The sequence below is a fragment of the Sphaeramia orbicularis genome, chromosome 8 (genome assembly GCF_902148855.1).
Source record: "Sphaeramia orbicularis chromosome 8, fSphaOr1.1, whole genome shotgun sequence".
NCBI classification, from domain to species: domain Eukaryota; kingdom Metazoa; phylum Chordata; class Actinopteri; order Kurtiformes; family Apogonidae; genus Sphaeramia; species Sphaeramia orbicularis.
In genome coordinates, this window is record NC_043964.1 from 19180814 (window position 1) to 19200207 (window position 19394).

General features: G+C 39.1%; 1 protein-coding gene and 2 non-coding genes across 3 annotated transcripts; 2 read left to right on the forward strand and 1 right to left on the reverse strand.

Annotated features, from left to right (window-relative positions):
• Window positions 1-1166: 1166 nt before the first annotated feature.
• On the reverse strand, window positions 1167-10257 carry lfng (LFNG O-fucosylpeptide 3-beta-N-acetylglucosaminyltransferase). Its single transcript, XM_030141488.1, has 8 exons — window positions 9716-10257; window positions 5850-5898; window positions 5525-5627; window positions 5288-5441; window positions 5120-5205; window positions 3796-3961; window positions 3617-3702; window positions 1167-2747 (listed from the first exon to the last, which is right to left on the reverse strand). The coding sequence occupies exons 1-8, from the start codon at window positions 10109-10111 to the stop codon at window positions 2681-2683; spliced, it is 1107 nt and encodes a 368-aa protein (XP_029997348.1). The 5' UTR covers window positions 10112-10257; the 3' UTR covers window positions 1167-2680.
• An 8293-nt stretch (window positions 10258-18550) lies between these two features.
• Window positions 18551-18622, forward strand: trnac-gca (transfer RNA cysteine (anticodon GCA)). The gene has a single exon. It is a non-coding gene; the product is annotated as a tRNA-Cys (tRNA).
• A 286-nt stretch (window positions 18623-18908) lies between these two features.
• trnac-gca (transfer RNA cysteine (anticodon GCA)) lies at window positions 18909-18980 on the forward strand. The gene has a single exon. It is a non-coding gene; the product is annotated as a tRNA-Cys (tRNA).
• Window positions 18981-19394: the final 414 nt, after the last annotated feature.

The following is a 19394-nucleotide window of genomic DNA, read 5'->3' on the forward strand; positions in this document are numbered from 1 at the left end:
TTTTTGACCTGAAAACATAGTTCATATGACCATCAACATGTTGCAACAGAACTGAAATCCTGTAAATTTGCATAACTTGCATTTACCAACACAAAGTTTCTTATGGGGATTCACTTATATTGATTTCTTATGCACAAAGGCATAAATAAGACCTCTAAGCAAATTTTAGCCGTAATAGCATTTTCAAACTCAAGTTTTCAGCCTCAGGGAGATGTTTTTCAAGGGGACAGAGGTGGAAGGGATATATATAAATGTAGCTTCATCAGGTGTTTTTCTGCCACCACTGAATTTGACTGTATAACTTTGAGTAAATGAGCTTATCATCGGTAATAGGGCATAAAAATCTAATTTAAATGAGACTTGGTTATTTTTAGTCCAACGGCCCAAAGGGTTCGATGGACTATTGGTATCAGTTGTCGTCTGAAGAATCTTCTTCTCTAAAACCGTCAGGTAGAATGACTTGACATTTGTTGTGGAACATCTGTCGGGATAGGTCTACCAAGTTTGTTCAAAGAATTGGGAAATACTGATTTTGGAAAATTTTTTTATAAATTTTTGAAATTTTAAAAATCCCCATTGGTTTATGATGGGATACATTTCAAAGTGTTGTAACTTGAAAGCAGTTGAAGATATTGATAATTGATAATTACTATTGACAATAGATAGGAAGTCACATATGGGCTTTCATTTGGTGCCATGACCTTTGACCTTGTGTGTCCTTGAAAAACCAAACCCAAGATCTATGGCCACATTTCTAGAAACTTCTCCTCCAAAACCATGAGCCAAAATTTATTGAAATTCATAGCAGAGGTTCCTTAGGGTAAGGTCTACCAGGTTTGTTCAAAGAATTGAGAAATATATATATTTTTTTATTTTTTATGAATTTTTGAAATTTTAAAAATCCCCATTGGTTTATAATGGGACAGATTTCAAAGTGCTATAACTTGAAAACAGTTGAAGATATTGATAACTGATAAATAAAAACTGTCAAACCCGTTCTAAAAACAAATTAAAACTAACTGAATTAGAGACAAAAAGGTCAAAACTAAATAAAACTAAACTATAATGAAAAATCCAAAACTATCATAACCTTGCTTCTTATGTGGGTTTCCTGTTAACTAAATGTATCTGTGTGCACATGGAAGAAAAGAACATGACCAAATATGTCAATTTCTCAGTGGTTATGCATTTTATTCAACATTTCAGGTCCCGCCGTGGGTCCCTTGGTAGTTAATACCAGGATCAGCTCAGAATCCCTGAGAAGCCAGTATTGGGAATGAACTGTTCAAACCCTCCAGATACTGGAGAATAAACACCACAGTCTTTTAACACAGTTCAAAGCAGTACAAAAATCACGTCCAGGTCATTAAAAGCGTATGTAAACCACAAAGGGGAAGTTACATTCTAAGCATAAACTGTACAGTCGCTACGCATTTAAACAATAGGCACAGTACACAATACTGTAATCAAGATGTACAGTGTAACCCAATATGGGTGAGAGACGACACGGAGGAAGGACGCGCCTCCATGTGAAAACAGCGACGTTGCTCCTGTTAAGTTCTCACCTCGCAGGCCTCAGCGGTAACATTATGTATAAATAAGGAACAGAGGGGCTCATCAGTCTTTTTTGTGCAAACTTTTTACAGACTGTGGCTTCTGTTACACATGTGGTTGTCATTTAGATGCTATTGAATCAGACCATTTTAGCTACTTTAGGCTCTTCTTTAAAACCCACGAGGGGAGCGTCTTTCCAGGAGCAAAACATCAGCTCATTTGAAACTCAGCTGTGCAACTTTCAAACAACAAACTTTTTCAAAGCAAATCAAAAGCTGATTGTAACCCCGAATCAAAATCTCCATCAATCCACCCATCAGCTGTTTTTTGTTTTTGTTTTTTTTAATCTTTTCCCTGATTGTGACAAATGCAAGGGCTGTTTTTAAATACATAACAATGAGTAGAAGCTGAGATTTTGAGGGGTTAGTTTCATTCGTTTGGACACAAATCTGAAACATGTCATTAGAGGACGTAAATTAGGTCTAACTTTAAAAGTGAAAAGTGCTTTGTCCTGACATACTTCAGATTAGGTCACCTACAGGATGCATTTGGAAATCTGCCTACTGCCAGCTCAGGTTATGAGAGAAATAACACTGTTAACTTAAAAAAAGCACAAAAACATCTTCATAGTAGAGCGTTCGTCCGGAGTCATCTGAACAGAAACATTAAAAAAGCCAATTAAATGTTATAAAAGTCAAAAAGCCTATGTACATTAGGCTCGTACGGACTTCTATTGTTAAAAGCGGAAATAAAAATGCTAATGTAAAGCTGGCAAAAGGCTTGAATATATGACAATACATTCTATGAGAATTGCAGATACATTTACAAGCAACATATACATCACAAAGCTCAACTGATTGCCTGCAAAGCTTAACGCTGAAAGCTACTTCCTGCCGAGAGCTGGGTTCCTCATCCCCCTCAAGCATGATGGGACGAGGTCCTGGCGTCGGACAGGAAGGAATAGTCCCGAGGCGGGCCGCACAGCAGCCCAGTAAAACTATTAAAGACCACGCACCGCTGCAGCGACAACACAGCAGCCACGCGGTCTAATACCAAACACTGGTCCCCACGAGCCTTTCAGATACCGAGGCACGACGGGGACGAGGATGAGAAAGGAGCGGTTGCCCTAAAAGGCAACCTGAGGGGGACACCACGGGGTGTCTGGGTACAGGAGACAGTGCACAGACTTGAACCTGCAAGAAGAAGGAGAGGGGACATTTAGGATTTTAACCAAATATAGAAACGGAGATATAAAGTGACCAGTAAACACATCTGTGCAGTTCTGTGGTGCAGTGTGGTTTATTGTTTATTCCAGTGTGCAATGTTTGTTTTCTTGCTGTTGGTAATTTAGTTCTCTCACCGCTGATTATTATTTATTATTATTATTATTATTATTATTATTATATTACTTGTATATTGTTGTTATGACTATTATTGCTAATATCACTTTATTATAACTTTTATTCTGTGATTATCAAAAAAATATATAGACATATACATATTGTGCATACTATAATATTATATATTGTAACATAACAATCTATCTCTATTATTATCATTATTATTATTTACTACTTTGCAACTTGATGTTTAATAATCACTTATTCTGTGATTATTAAACTATACATATAGATATTGTATATACTATAATATTATTTATTATTGTTATATTATTGTTTTGTTTTGTTGCATATTCGAAATAAACTAAACTGAAACTGAATTATAACATAATAAGCTACTAATTATGATTAATATTATCATTATTTTTGTTATTAGTACTTTGCCACTTGTTTCTACTAGTACTTTTCAATCTACAATTGCAATTTTTCACTACTGTTTTTTTTTCTTTTATATTGTTTTTTTATAGTTATTGTATTGCTTTTTTCTTGTGGCATTTCTTATATGTATATTTGGTGTTGTGCTGCTTTTGGAACCTCAATGTCCTGAGAGCTCTGCCCAAAGGACCAATAAAGTTCTATCTAATGTGATCTAATGTAATGTAATGTAATGTAATGTAATGTAATGTAATGTAATCTAATCTAATCTAATCACAGTCTCTCACCTTGATGGATCCTCCTCCACAGGAAAGGCCCCTTTCAAATTGATGATATTGCTTTTGTTCTCAAACATCCCATAACTTAGGGTGATCTGGAGGAAGAACACATACGCATAAGCAACACAGAAATAAGCACCATCACCCCGATGTTTGTAATTGTGAGTAATACGGACTGAGTTTCTCACCTGTTTATAAATCTCAGATCTTGACACCTGTTGCAGGTTCTCCAGGTGGGAGTGGAACAAGTTGCTGCGGGTCAGAGGAACCCCCAACACCGACTCGATGATGTAGCCGATGGTGCAGTCGTCAGGCAGGCGGATCTTCTCTGCCGTGTTCATGAAGTGACCGCCACTAAAGAAGACGGAAAATAAGGAGACATCTGATTAATGACGATGCAATTATTTTCAAATCTTGAGTATGCATCTATTGTCTTTTTTCACTTTCTAAATGTTTGTACTTTTGTATTTTTTCTTAATTTACTTCATTTTAACATCCACCAGGTCATAGACCCGGGGTGTCAAACATGCGTCCCGGGGGCCAAATCAGGCCCGCCAAAGGATCCATTCCGGCCTGTGGGATGAATTTGTGAAATGCAACAATTACACTGAAAATATTAATCATTTTAGTTCAGGTTCCACATTCAGACCAATTCAATCTCCAGTGGGCAGGACCAGTAAAATACTATCATAATAACATATAAATAATGACAACTTGAAAATTTTCTCTTTGTAAATGTAAACATTTTTATGTCATTTTACTGTATTTACACTAAAACAAACTATCATTTCTCATAGAAAGAAAAGAATAACCTGAATGAGTATGAACCTGAAATGTCTTAAGAAGTGCAATTTTACCAATATTCTGTCTGTTGTTAAATGTTTTGTGTATTTGTAGATCCACTTTGATCTGCAAGTTATAATGTACATGTGTAAATGATCAACTGAAGCATAAAACTGTAAAAATTGCAGTTATTTTTCTTAAGATTTTTCTTTCAGTTTGTTTCTCTTATTAACATTGTTTTAAAGGATAGTTTGTAGGTATAAACATTTTTATAATATAATTTTACTTTTTCATTCTAAAACATGGAGAAAAGTTTGGAGTTGACATTGTCTGTATATTATTATGTTATTATTTTACTGGTCTGGCCCACTTTAGATCAAATTTGGCTAAATGTGGCCCCTGAACTAAAATGAGTTTGACACCCCTGTCATAGACTATGAATTATGGGTTATAACAGATGAAGTGTGAGGTGTTTTTCAGTTTACCATGTGGGTGAAACACAGTAAATAACTATAAACATGGCTCAAATGTAACACTAGATCCAACCCCAACTCTAAACCTAAAAGAACCTGATGGATATCAAGAGGTTAACTCATTTCCAAAGAGCTGACCTTTTACATACAGTTTCATGTGCAATTAAATAAAACAGAATGCATAACACAGAGCGCTAAAGGGACAGCAGCTCTGGTTTGTGAATGTGTATTATAAATCCATGTTTCTGGGTCTTACCTGGCCCATGGGCTCATCTTCAGCGCCAGCCCTCGACTCACGCAGAAACCTGCCCCTCCAGTAGCAAACCAGAAATTGACTGGTTTCTATAAGAGCAGATTTAAAGTTTATTAGTAGATTGCAATAGTTTAGATTTTCTCTTGAGCAAAAACTAAATGTGTTACATACCATTTTGTTGTCCCCAAGCCTCTCTGTGGCCTCTATGGGCCGGTCCAGACTGGGTTTTCCAATGTACATGTCCTGTGTATGAGGATACTGGGACAAATGTTTCACCAGAGTCCGAACGTTCACGTAGTTGTCATCGTCAACATGGCAGAACCACCTGAGAGCAGAAGTATTATTAGACCTGGAAACATTTTAACTGATACAACTATGAGAGAAAAAAAAACAGAGACCATAACTTACTTTTTCCCAGACTCTATAAACTTGTCATATTCCACTGCCATCTTGCAAGACAGAGCTTGTCGGCTGTGAGCTGCAGAGCAGTTGGTGTTGATTGCATGACTCCCTGTGGCATCAATGAGAAGAAATGAGTTATAATAAAATATGACACCATGAATGGAAGCTCTATGTGTTTTAATACCATCTTTCTCTGAAATCTAAGAGCTTAAAGCTATTTTTTTATGGTTGCAAGTATGATTTTGGTTCTCATCAATTCAAAACAAGCCTCTTTATAATTAAACAATATTCACCTCTGTTCCAAACATGAAATTCCCATCATAAAACTCACCGATTTTCTTTTTTAGCTCCTCGTCTTCTCCGTCTGTGAAGATGTACGTCTGTGAACAAACAAGGGAAAATTTCAGTTAAGTTGCATGGTCATAAACTCAAAACCACTTCAGATGATCATGTGAAGGAGTCACACGATCGACCCTAATTTAACAATGTCCAAACTCCTTGTTCCTCGTCTCCAGCCCGGTGTGATTAGCATCAATCAACGTGTCTTTTATGCAGTGGAAAACACATTGAGTTAAACAACCCCCTGCTCCAATAAAGGCCTTTTGTCCCGCGTTTCACTCTCTCCATGGCAACTATGCAGCCGCCCCGAAGCATCCCAGACATAGAACAAAAGAGGAGGCAGACTGTCCGCCCCCACACACACCCCATTCATGTATCCCATCCCCCGGCTGAGCCCCTCCGCTCTGCTCGACCTGCTGCCGGGCTTCAACATGTTGAATACAACTCAAACAGTGTCATACGGTTAGAAATGCTGCAGTTATCTGATCAAACACTGACGCAACGTTCTTTCCTGTATGACTGAAACACTACAAGGAATCAAACCACAAGACAGCAGGCAGGCGCTTGTTAAATGTAGCTGTTAGTCATAAAAGCAACAAAGGGGACTTTAACACACTTTAAAGAGCAGTGGGAGATTAGGCGCCTCTTTATGACCGCTCACACTGAGCAGGTGCAAGGTGGTGAATGGTGCTGATGAAAAAGCTGCCGGCCTTGGGCTTTGAAACCGCCAGTGGTCTGTTTACTCTTCACTTCAGGTGAGGCTGCACCTGCCGAACATCACGCTACCTTATCTACGCCACGTGTCTCTACATGCCAGGTCGTGGTGCCTAAACCCCTAGTGACAAAGCACTTTTTTTTTAATCAGCTATAACCCACAATCCTGAAAAACCAGACCAATGTGTCTGTGATGTGCATCCAAGAAGACTTAAAGAAAATGAAAACACACATCATTCCGCTCCGGTTTGGCTATTTCCGCGACTTTTGAGGGCCAAACTCTGAGCAGATGTTGCTTGATGCCGGAGCCATGAGCCTGTATTTGTTTAAGGAAGGCTGGTGGTTTCATTGGTAAAGGAATAAGAGGCCTGTGCTGTTTGCTTTAAAGCCGGCTGAATATACAGCCTAATCACTGAGGCAGCTGCCAGAGCTGCCAGGGCACTGACAGAAAGAGAGGGAGGCAGGATGAGGGCTGCAATCTCACTGCTGATTAGTAAATCAGAAACCGTGTGTGGCCATTCACCCCCTCTCCACCCCACACCCCCTTCATCCTGCCTCCTCCTCCTCTTCCTCCCCCTCTGGGCCACATACACGGCCAGAGCCTCTTGAATAGAACAATGCTGTGAATTTTCATGCTGGGTAAAGTCTCCACTGGGTAAATTCTAAATATGTTTGCCAGCATTTGCATACAGCTGCAGGAGTTAACTAAAGAGACGCCTCACGGGGAAGTTTTTTTTTCTGCCTTTGTTTCTTAACTGAAACTTTAAAGAGCACAGTTACTTTTATAGAATACTGATTATCAGCGAAAAGAGACGCCTGTGTGTGAAGCGGAGATAAGAAGAGAGAGGGCATAGGGTGAGGCGGAGAGGAAGATGAGAGCAAAGAGGAGGGGAGGGTCCACGCCTGACCACAGGAAGGCCTGGCACGGCCCCGTCTGAGCTGGACCTGGTGCCTGACTGTCTCCAACTCAATGGGAAGGAAGGGCACCGAGCTCCCCTCCCTCCGTCTCCATCATCTACCTCCACCCTCCTTTCCTATTTGCGTTCCAGACATTTAAGCAAAACATTGTCCTATCAGGAGAAATGATTTTACAGACAGCAAAAGGATGCATTGCAATTCATCTCATAAACAACAGGCACATGTTTAACATCCGCCAGTGATGCCCACCCTCCTTCTGACCACTTGTACTTTACTACCTCATAGTGAAGCCTTTTTAATTGCTTAACCACTGCAGCCAGTGTGTGAGTGTGTGTTTTTTGAAATGCTAAAAGCGCTCATTGTTGAAGTGCTGGCTCATTATCGCACTCTTAAGAGAGGAATGCATGGCACACCACCATGAAGATGTCGGTGCCAGCTGTCCGCACACTAGCAAAATGAATTTAGCCTCTGATAAAAGCAGCTATGTGCTAGTTTTACAAATCAGCATGGAAAAAGAAGGAGTCAGGGGTCTAGTGCCTCCAGTTTTATGCAGCTCTGCAACTAATTTTGTTGTTGATTTATAGATTTGTTCTTTATTGAGACATTTATTTTACAGCTAAAGGGGATGATGAAGATAAAAAATAGATCTCAAAGATTAGGCAGCCCTCTGGCATTATACTTTGTCAACACAGTTATCAAAGAGATAATCTGTCCTCTGTTGTCATGTAAACAGCAGCTGATAGCCAATCAATTTGCATACAAGTAAAGAGAAAGCCCTGAAAAGTTAAAAAAAGGGCTTTTACTGAAATAATCTTTTTTTTTCCAGCTAAAAACCATGATCCCATCTACACAGATGTTCATCAGCTGAGCGTGAGAATCCAACCTGAATACTGAGGATGGACATATGCACACGGTGGGAACTCAAAGCATCATATGGTTGGCATTAAGGCTGTCTTTTGTTCTGTCTCTCCTGACCACCTGGCACCCTTTACTCCAGGAACTCCCTCTTGCATTGTGGGCTCAGTCTGTCCTTTTTGTGTTTGCAGCCACCCACCAGCTGCCTGCCTACCAGCCCTGCTGTTAACTCTGCAGAATGGGTTAACTAACATCATCCTGTACCATCATTACAACCAATTAACACCAGCATTTTCCACCTATTAAGCAGATGTGGAAGAGCCTGGGATGGACATTAGTACAGTATTTACAGGTAATGTATTATGTCTGATCACAATTACTGCAAGTTAAGTGAATCTGACAGGCTATTATCATCACAAACACAGCCCAACCTCATGCTCATGGAGGCTAAAGCTTCTCCATAATTTTGACAAAACAGAAGCTTTGAAAAATTCTCTTTTGACAGGGCCCAGTGCAAGTTAAATAGACTCAAAACAACACATGTGACACCTCTAAAATCATTTTGACTGTTCAGTTTTTTTCTCCACACTGCAGTTCTTTGTGAAACTCCTAAAGGGGCTTGGTTCTCAGGGCCACATTTTCATACCCAGCGTGCTACTTCCCAGCACTAACTTGCCTATAGATGCACCCCTTTGTCCCAGGCATCCCCTTAACGAAGCCCCCGTTTTCCCATCCCTCCATAGCTTGACCCAGACTCAGCTCCCACGTTCCCATGGAGAGAGGGGAGACAAGGGGCTGGGAAAAGCTTTTCTTCCCCCCTTCAGAAAGACGCTTTGTTAGTCCAGGAAGGGGGACAGCGTTGGAGTCGGTGCTGTGAAGCATCCATTGCACACCCGGGCATTCACAGGGACACCCAAAAGAGGAGGGATAATAGAAAGAGGGGTGAGAGGGGGGCTGAAAGAGGGAGCAGAGGGAGTCCTGAAACTGCTCCCTTCTTCGTTCTCAGGGACATCACTCAGAGGAGAATAAAAAGTGACAGAGCCAGGGAAATTCAGCATGGTTACACTGGGGTTGTGTGGCCATTTCAGTGTGTCATCTGGTGACAGGAGGGGGGGGGGGGGGGGGGGGGGCAATACAGCACTGTAAACAGCAATCACACCAGTATCACCTGCATGAGGATCTGGCCTATTATTGTTCAGAAGCACAGACTGAAACCAGTGCACAAACAAACACATCATTACTATTAAACTTTAAACTGCTCCTTCAGTTTCCAGATTGTGCATGTGCAGATGTGTGAATGATTCAATCTAAAAATGCATGTAATAACAGATATATCCCCTGAAATCATGTCAAATAAACATATGCATCTACCTGACGCATGTTTCTGGAGATCCATGTGTCCAGAAGGAGGTTCAGTCTGGACTGGTGGAACTTCTTGGTGGTCTTCACTGCGATGAAGATGTCATCTGGGTTGATGTCCTCAGCTGGAGGTGGGTCGTCTGTGGACTCAGAGGAGCGTGTGGGCTTCTCCACCTCCCTCCGTCCGCGGGTCAGTTTGGTGAAGTACGCAGAGAATCCCTTCTTAACTTGTGCGCTCCCGGTGTCTTCTTGCGCTGCGTCCGGTGCGTTTAGGAGCGGAGTCCCCGTCCCGATTATTCCATCCACTTGAAAGCGGTGATGCTGCACTGCAACTACGACCAACAGCAGGCAAAGACATGCTGTACTGGCTATAGAAATAGCGGTCTTCTTTCCATTATTTTTAAACATGGTTAAATCTATTTAATAAAAAAAAAAAAAAAAAAATACTAAAAGTTGTAAAGCGGTGCAACGAATCCCCAATGCACCGCAAAGTCCATATGTTTTCCTATTTTTAACAAAAGATAAAGTTGTAAAGTAACCCTCCTTCCGCGTACATTGCTGAATTGCAAATAAGTAATTTGTGCCACGGCAGATATTTATAAGCTTCTATGGTGGCCACGCCTCATGGGAGGTCCCTGAACGCAGCATGCCAGTCAGTGACGCTGTATTTGGGCGTGGTTAAAGCTGCGTGTGTGCGTGCGTGCGTGCGCGTGCACGTAAGTGAGTGTGTTCAGGTCATTGCCAAGATTGCCTCAATGAAAACAAAACTGCAGGTGGCTTTAGGTGTTTCAGCAGCAGTTGGAGAAAAAAAAAACACACCATTCACACAAAGTGGTGACTCTTAAAAAATGGTTTGTTTTCTGAATTAACCCTTTCATGCGTGAATTATGAGAACCTTAATCATGATTTTTTTTCCTGAGTGTTTTTATTCCTCTTTAGGCATGAAAAAAGCAATATGATTGATTTTTTTTTCTTTTTATGAACCTATTTTTCATGGGGTTACAAAAATGTCCAGTCAGCTGGACACCATGCATTTATTGACATACTGTGTGAAAACTACACATACTCTGTTCTCACATTTTAACATTCTATAACCTCCTGAGACCCAGCAATGCATTTTTGTCCTCTGTAGGGGACAAGAGTTTTAATGCTTTATAAAAAAAAAAAAAAAAAAAAAAATGCTGGCCACTGCAAAGGACATCCCATAATTAAAAATAAATAAATAAATCTGAAAAAAACTGTTGCATCTTGCTGTTTCCAATCAAGACAATTATTAAAAATAAAAAATCCAAAATTTTTCCTTTCCTGGGTCTCTAGCTATTACTCAGATATGCAAAAAAAAATGTTTAAAAAAGACTCTGTTAATTACAGTCTAATAACCATTAGCAATTGATTTACACTCAAATATGTTACTGCAGATCAGGCTGATCAAGAACAGTAATGGTATGAATAGCATTGTATGGGATGATGCATAAGTGTCCACTGTGTTGGTTGATATGCAAGTAAAACAATCAAATCCATGAATATACAAGAGAACAACTGTAGAATAGCTGTCCCCTGCAGTGACCACTATGTATGAAAGGGTTTAATTTACAGATCTGTTTTTTGTTTTTTTTTTTTTCTTCTTCAAGGTGAAACTATTTGAATGCAGTGGGGTGTGAGCTGGGTGTTCACCAGAGAAACAGACTCTATTGTTCCTCGTTGACCTTGTGAGGACTCTAAACAGTTGGCCATTCCTGAACACTTGTTATTCAAATTCTGGCTCTCATGACTGAGTGCCGTCTGGCGCTGGGACGCTGACCAAAGACATGGGTTCCATTTAGACCAACATGCAGCTGGCGGAGCCTCAGAAAACCCCCAGTGCCAGCAATACCCTATCCTCAAAAAATGTCTGCTCTTACAGGACTTTCAAGACTTCATATCATTGTCTAGAGTGTGTACTTTTATCACAGACAAGTGCACACAGAGGATTCACAGGAGATGGCATGAGAACAGACAGTCTTCAAACATTATCATGAAGGACTACAAGTACTGATTCAACTGCACTTTAAAGTATAGAAGTGTTGAAATGTACAAAAGAGCATACAAGTAGAAAGTATCCCTTTCAAAGTCCCCATGCGGCATGAATTTGATCTGCAGTGGGCCAAACCAGTAAAATAATAACATTATAATATATAAATAATCTCAACTCCAAACTTTTCTCTATGTTTTAGATCGAAAAAAGTGAATTTATATTATGAAAAGGTTTACATCTACAAATTATCCTTTCAAAAGATGTGAATAACATGAACAAACTGAAAAAATAAGTGTAATTTTAACAATATTCTGTCTCAGTTTATCATTTACACATGCACATTATAACTTACAGATCACAGTGGATCTACAAATACACACAAAACATTGAGTAACAGACAGAATATTGTTAAAATTGTACTTATTGCTCTTAAGACATTTCAAGTTGTTCATATTTGTTCAGGTTATTCACATTTTTTGCAAAATTATACTTTGTTTTAGTGTAAATACATGAAAATATTTATATTTACATAGAGAAAAATTTGGAGTTGTCATTATTTATATGTTATTATGATAGTATTTTACTGGTCCTGCCCACTGGAGATTGAATTGGTCTGAATGCAGAACCTGAACTAAAAGGCATCCCTTCCAACAAAAGATTTTCCAACTTCCGTCAACACAACAGTCCCAAGATTGTATGAGTGCAGTAAGTCGCGGATCTAAAGAAATAAATCGGGAGAATCGGATTTCTCAAAATCACTTACAAAAGATTACAAATCACCTTTAAAAAACTGGCTACGTGTGACCATGGAAATGCAGTGACTATGCTAAGCTAAGCTAACAGAAGGGCTGCGAGAACCGAATAAATGTTTCACATGTAAACCTTTTTTCAGGTTTAACATTTCCATGTAAACAGAAGAGAAAGTACTTTAGTTCTGCATTAATTTCTTCTGGAAAAATAAATCAGATTTAAAAAACATCATGTAACCGTACCCAACAAGGCTGTAGAGAAAAGAAAAAGAGGAAAGTAACTGTTCAAGTACCGATACCTGAAGTCTCATCATATCTGTACAAAGACGATAGGTGAGTTCACTGTGGGGATAAACGTTCTGCTTCCGTAGTTAACTCCTGTTTTTACTTGCTTGCATTTGCACCAGTAGTCGATGTGCGACATTCAAATACATTTGCACAAGAATATGTTCTTTTCCACTGCAGGTGTTTGATTCATTTTAATTTTGGGACACACAGGACATAAGTTACCTCTGCGCTTTGTTGTTCCTGACAAGGCCTTTTGTTCACCTTTTAGAAATGTGTGTAAAAAGCAAGTATAAGAAACCAGGCAGAGGGGGTTGTCTCCACGGCCTTCTTTCTTCTTCGATCAACCAGCTCTTTCTGTTCGGCTTGCAGGGCATTCGTCCCACCTCGGAAACTCTTTTTGGTCCATTGAGCTCCCGAAAACAATGTCACTTGTTAAAACAGCAAGTGAAAAGTAAAGTTCTCCAGTTGTATCGACTCCAACCACTCCCTCCGCTGACAATATATGCTCCTATCAATGACAAAAGCCGAGAAAAACTTTTAAAATTACCCTGTGTCTCTTATACGACCGCCTTTCTCACATTACTGCTGAATTCCACTGAGATTAAATCCCCTTTCTTCAGAAAAACCCACTTCCTCACCATAGTGGCCACAAACCCACATATAAACACCGCTCTAATTTCCCTCTGATCATAGCATCATGTTAACATTAAAGAGCTGCTATTTATAGTTCTTGTGTTTGCAGATACCAGATAATGGACGTACAGTAGGTATGCTGTCAGAGTATAATCAGTGTTTCAGGCTCATTTCTGTGTCAGTTTGTCCTTCTATTCACTGATACACACTGAGAAACATATGTGCGCACCAAACTATAACCTGATACTCTGAAAAATGTGTATAGATCCAGCAAGTTGAAGAGAAACAGGACATGGGAGACATTAGCGCAAAGCCACATCTTTCTTTTGAGCTCATATTGTTATGATTTATCTTCTATTTCAGTCTGATGTTTAACATTCCTCAGGATGGTTTCTGCTTTTTGAAGCTTTTGTTTATCAGACCATGTTTCAAATATGCATATATTAAATTCCAGTCTTTCGCATAGTGGTCCAAGATGCTGCTGTGCAAGGTCAGATAGCTGACTTTTATCTAACCGGTCATAGTTTTAATAACTGGTCTCCATCGCATATGTGCATCTTACAGTATTTGGACATAGGATTGTTCATCCATTCTGTCTTCATTTTAACTGAAGGCCTCATTTTTATCATAGACAGGTGAAAAGCTGCCCTCCATCTGTTGCGCCTCACGGGACAAAAAAAGTACGATAGTTATTTTTTTGCAATCACACATATGGTGTTTGACCATTTAAAAATAAAAAAAATTCAACTTTGCCATAAAACTGATGATATGTAAGGTGTAAAACATAACAGAAAGACTACAACTGCTCTGAAAATGACCTGACTTGGGTTGTGATTTCAGTCTCTTTTAATGCTTTACACTTATTCTGGAGGAAAACGTGTATGTTTCGAGCCTAGGGATGCAGTCCACTGTGCTACTTTGTACAAAACTAAATGAGGTGTTACTATCTTGACCCCAAAATGTAAGTTTCTTAACTTGGAAAATTATATTTTATATTGAGAAACTTAATATGCTGTATGTAAATGAATGTACTGAGTTTGATGTATATATGCATTGTGGGAAGCTTAGCTCCAGCCGTTTCTGTGTCATGTTTGTTTCATCCATATATCATATGGTTGTACTGCAGCTGCTGCTGCTAGGTGGCTGCATGAACCTTCGCTTCCCACAATGCACGTTGCGACAAAATTCCAAAGATACCCGAGTTACCTCCCGGCTCTGTTTGTAAACACATGGTTTGTTTATGGTGGATGGCACTTCGAAATTGTTCACCGTGAAGGAGGAGATTCAGGTGAGTAATCACAGAAAGACTAACGGATTCATGATACTGAGGATATGACTGGGGTTTTACAGATGTGATGAAAAACTGGTGACGAAAGTCTCCCACACCTTTAAGAAAGACCTCATAGAGCTTACTGGAAGGAGATGGACTTCACCACTATAGCTTAGATCAATTATATCATATAGTGATGGAAAACAAAAAACAATTCAGTAACGTAAAAACTGCAGATAAGATAAGATAAGATAAGATAAGACAGTCTTTATTGCCATTTCATAGTTACCTATACAATGAAATTGGTATAACAACTTGCATTACAATAAAAACAATAAAAACCTGTACCAATTAAATAAATTCCAATTTTATTTGTAAAGCACTTTAAAATAACAGAAAGGTTGGCCAAAGTGCTGTACATATTTGCAATAAATAAATGTACATATTACTAAGAAACAGAACAATAAAAAATACAATAAATACCAAGGACAAAACAACGATACAATCCACATCTCATACTTGATTAAAAGCCTAAGAGAAAAAGTGGGATAAGATAAATAAGAAAAACATTGTCATACATAAGCTAAGTTGTGTCTAGTATCAATTGTACATGTTGACACTATCAGACTTCATTTTTTCCACTGCTGCTGTTATAAAAGAGCGAAAGAGTATCAAATCAAATCACATCAAATCAAATTTTTATTTATATAGCGCCAAATCATAACAAAAGTTATCTCATGACACTTTATATATAGAGTTGGTCAAAACCAGACTCTAAGCCAATTTACAGAAACCCAACAGAATCCTCCAGGAGGCACAGAGGCATTGACCATAAACATCAACCACTGCATTTTTGCAGAAATTTGGGCAGAGTCCTCTACATCTTTATGTTGTTATCATGGATGTGCATGACTTAGAAACTGGGAACGTGCAAATTTTTAAGGAATATCACAATATGAACTAAAAAAGTGAATAATACATTTGTTGCATGTTGTACCTTTAATTCCAAAATAACTGAGTCATCTAAAATAGGAGCAGCTACAAGTAAAACCTCAGAGAATTAAAAGATTTAAAATTCACTGTTTCATGGTCATAATTGTGTGTTAAACTTTCTGACTGTAAACAGGATCTAGAAAAAGTAAAGACTGTATAAGACTAGACCGTCTGCATATAGAGGCCAGCGGCTGAGAGTCACTCAGTGGGATCAGTGTTCGGTTCTGTTTATTTTCCTTGTGTGGACACACTAGCTCTGGTGGGATTACAGGTCGCACCAGAAGTGAGAGTCGGGGGACTGGGTATCCCCTCAGAACCCGGCTTCAGTTTCCCTCCTCATGCAACTTTAGAGGCAACTCTCCAAGGACTGAGTCTGAGAATGTTTCAGCTGCTGGAGAGACAAATAAATACGACCCGTTTTTATCGATCCGCAGATGAAGTTCCCATACGTCTGAAAGGACCACCTCCAGGTAAACACAAGACTAAACCTTTAGCTTGAACAAAAGAGGTCATTTATACCAATCCCAGAATGGTATTTATGATATCATTACTCAACAGCAGTAAAGTTTTTCAACCAGAACCAGAACCAAAATGTCAGCATACACTCTGGCACGTCTGGATGTGATTAGCATCTATAAAACTCTATCTATAAGCTATAATTAATCACCTATTTACTAGTCATTTATTAGTCATCCTTGTAGTCAGATTACATCAATTTGTTTGTCATAATAAGGCAGAGAAACCCCTCTTTGTCTAACAGCAGAATGATTTATTTTATTCTGTGTGAGTTCACATGTGGTTAGTGGAAATGAGATATTCGCTGGAGACCCTTCAGGTTAAATTTCCACTAAGAGCTGAATGAACTCAAGGGACCTCTAAAACCTGTTGACAACTTTGATTTATTCCCACAACATAATGTAAAGCATAAGAGAAAAGATGTGGACCGAGAAAGTCTATGAATTGATCCCTTAATGTACTTTCCTTCATCCATTAACGGTGTCTTTTTGTTTTTTGTGTGTAAATGGGAAATCCTATTGGAGGTCCATTAGACAAAGGAAAGACAGTAGAGTCACAGCAGATCCCAGACATTGTCTATTGCAGGGGTGTCAAACATGCGGCCCGGGGGCCAAATCTGGCCCGCCAAAGGGTCCAGTCCGGCCCACAGGATGAATTAGTGAAACACAAATTACACTGAAGATATTAACTATCACGGATGTCAAAATAATTTTAGGTCAGTTCCATCTAAAGTGGGTCAGACCAGTAAAATACTATCATAATAAACTATAAATATTGAAAACCACACATTTTTCTCTTTGTTTTAGTGTAAAAAAAAAAGTAAAATTACACAAAAATGTTAACATTTACAGACTAGCCTTTTACAAAAAATGTGAAAAACCTGAACAAATATGAACAACTTGAAATGTCTTAAAAGAATTAAGAATAATTGTACCAATATTCTGTCTGTTATTAAATGTTTTGTGTATTTGTAGATCCACCATGATCTGTAAGTTGTAATGAACAAGTGAAAATGAGAAGCTGAGGCTGAATAATGGCATAAATTGTTAAAATTGCACTTTTTTTCTTAACAAAATTTCATTTTGGTCATGGTTGTTCATGTTTTTCCACATTTTTTTAAAGGACGTAAAAATTTTGATAATATAATTGTACTTTTTTCACTCCAAAACATAGAAATTAGACATACAAATTTTGGAATTGATGTTATTTTTGTGTGATTATTTTAATCATCCGGCCCACTGCAGGTCATATTGGGTTGCATGTGGCCCCTGAACTAACATGAGCTTGACACCCCTGGTCTATTGTCTGTATTCAGTGGCTCTTCTCTCATTCAAATATAGCACTGATTTGTTTATATGAAAGACAACATGTGTGTTCGGTTTGTTTTGAATGCAGAATCACCATATCAGCGCTAGTTGACTTAATTTTTCCGAGGTTGTATCAGTAGCAATGAAGTTTACGTGCAATATCTTGGTTAAATAAACCAACTGAGTGCTCTGAGGAGAGGGATGTTTTCGAGTTGAGGAGAAAAAGGCTCGACTCCGCACGTCCAATGAAAACAGGAAACTCTGGTGGGTGATGTCCCATTTCAAACTGCACCCCCTCCCTGTTATAATTGTTCTCTTTTCACTCTCTCTCCATCACCAGGCGAAAGCTGCACATTTGCATAACTGTTCAGACCTGCTCACCCCCTGCTCCTGCCCTACTTCCACTCCGTCAGCCTAATGCTTCCCAGCACTTTCTCTTCTTTGTGCAGGCCCCTGTTGTTCTGGGAACATCAAATGATCACCACATTAAATTGGTAGGACTGTAGTCTAGTCTTCACAGTCTCACAACTGTGGCTGCAACAGAAATGCATTTGGGACGTCCTAAATTATGAATGAATGACGGGGCAGATTGTCATGGCTTCCTATTTGTTTTCTGTTTTTCTCAGACACGGCTTTATGTCAGTGTGTGTTGTGGAACATGAAGAGGTGCGGCGATATGATCTGTGTGTGTATTGTGAGGGAAGAATAGGTCTGTGGGATCTGATACTGTGAAAATGACAAGGCAGTCCGACGTATCAGACTCTCACGGGACGGCAGGCAAAGTGGAGCTGCACAGAGAGGCTCTGGTGGGAAAGTGCTGAGGTTACACTCAGGGAGTGTTATGCGGGTTTTACACACATTGTGTCATTTTTTTTTTTTTCCACATAGAGATCCTAGTGGAATTGTGGGTTTAGTGTTTAGAGCCTGACTTAAAAATGATATGAGTTACATTAGATAATGCGACGACTGTCAGAAATAAAACAAATTACCTAAAAAAAAACAAAAAAAAAACACATTTGCTTTTCTCACTATTTCAATGAAATTCTAGTAGCATTGTCGCGTCCATTGTAAATATATGGGGGTATAGCTCAGTGGTAGAGCATTTGACTGCAGATCAAGAGGTCTCCGGTTCAATTCCGGATGCCCCCTCTCTCTTTAGGCTCAACGCTCTGTGATATAAAATATAGATCTGAAAATATCAGATGATTAAGACATAGATGTACTCTCCATAAAGATTCGTGACAATTGCTGAAACAACTCTTGGATGTAAATTAGAGTGGCTAGGGTAACTTGAAGGTGTGTCAGGGGAATATCCTGACATGTTGTTTTCCTGTACTGGTGTATGCCTGTGACGTAAACTCTACGTGACGAGAAAGTGTGGTTTGCTCATGATTTAAAAAAAAAAAAAAAAGGATGAGATTTTTAATTTTATGAAGCGGACATAGCTCAGTGGTAGAGCATTTGACTGCAGATCAAGAGGTCCCTAATTCAATTCTGGATGTCCCCTCTCTCTTTACAACAAGTTGATTGAAAAGCAGGTAACAACTTTACATAAACTGTAGATTTAGGCTAAGTTTAGACGCTAACGGCCTGAACCAAAAGTAACAGTGCATTCTCACTTTTAATTCCACGTTTATATGTGCATGTTGGAGGAAAAATCTGCATCCAGACGGACACACAAAAGTGTTTGAAATTTCCTATTTACCAATACCGTATGCACGCCAGGTGGACCAAGACCAAGTGCCTGCGTAGAACCTTTCTACTTCTCTTATCCTGTTCTCTCCTAGCATGAAATACAATGACAAAACAGGAAACAGAACAGAGATTTAATGTGCCTTCTCTGCCCTCGAAGACCTACTCTCTATAAAGATTCATGACAATTGCTGAAACAACTCTTGGATGTAAATTAGAGTGGCTAGGG

What these genes read in the sequence shown, in the direction of transcription:
- lfng (XM_030141488.1), bottom strand. Translation starts at nt 10,111, where the DNA reads ATGTTTAAAAATAATGGAAAGAAGACCGCTATTTCTATAGCCAGTACA. An exon ending in GGAGCTAAAAAAGAAAATCG is followed by an intron (nt 5,628 to 5,849) that starts GTGAGTTTTATG and finishes TTGATGCCACAG; the next exon opens with GGAGTCATGCAATCAACACC. An exon ending in GTGGAGGAGGATCCATCAAG is followed by an intron (nt 2,748 to 3,616) that starts GTGAGAGACTGT and finishes TTCTTCTTGCAG; the next exon opens with GTTCAAGTCTGTGCACTGTC.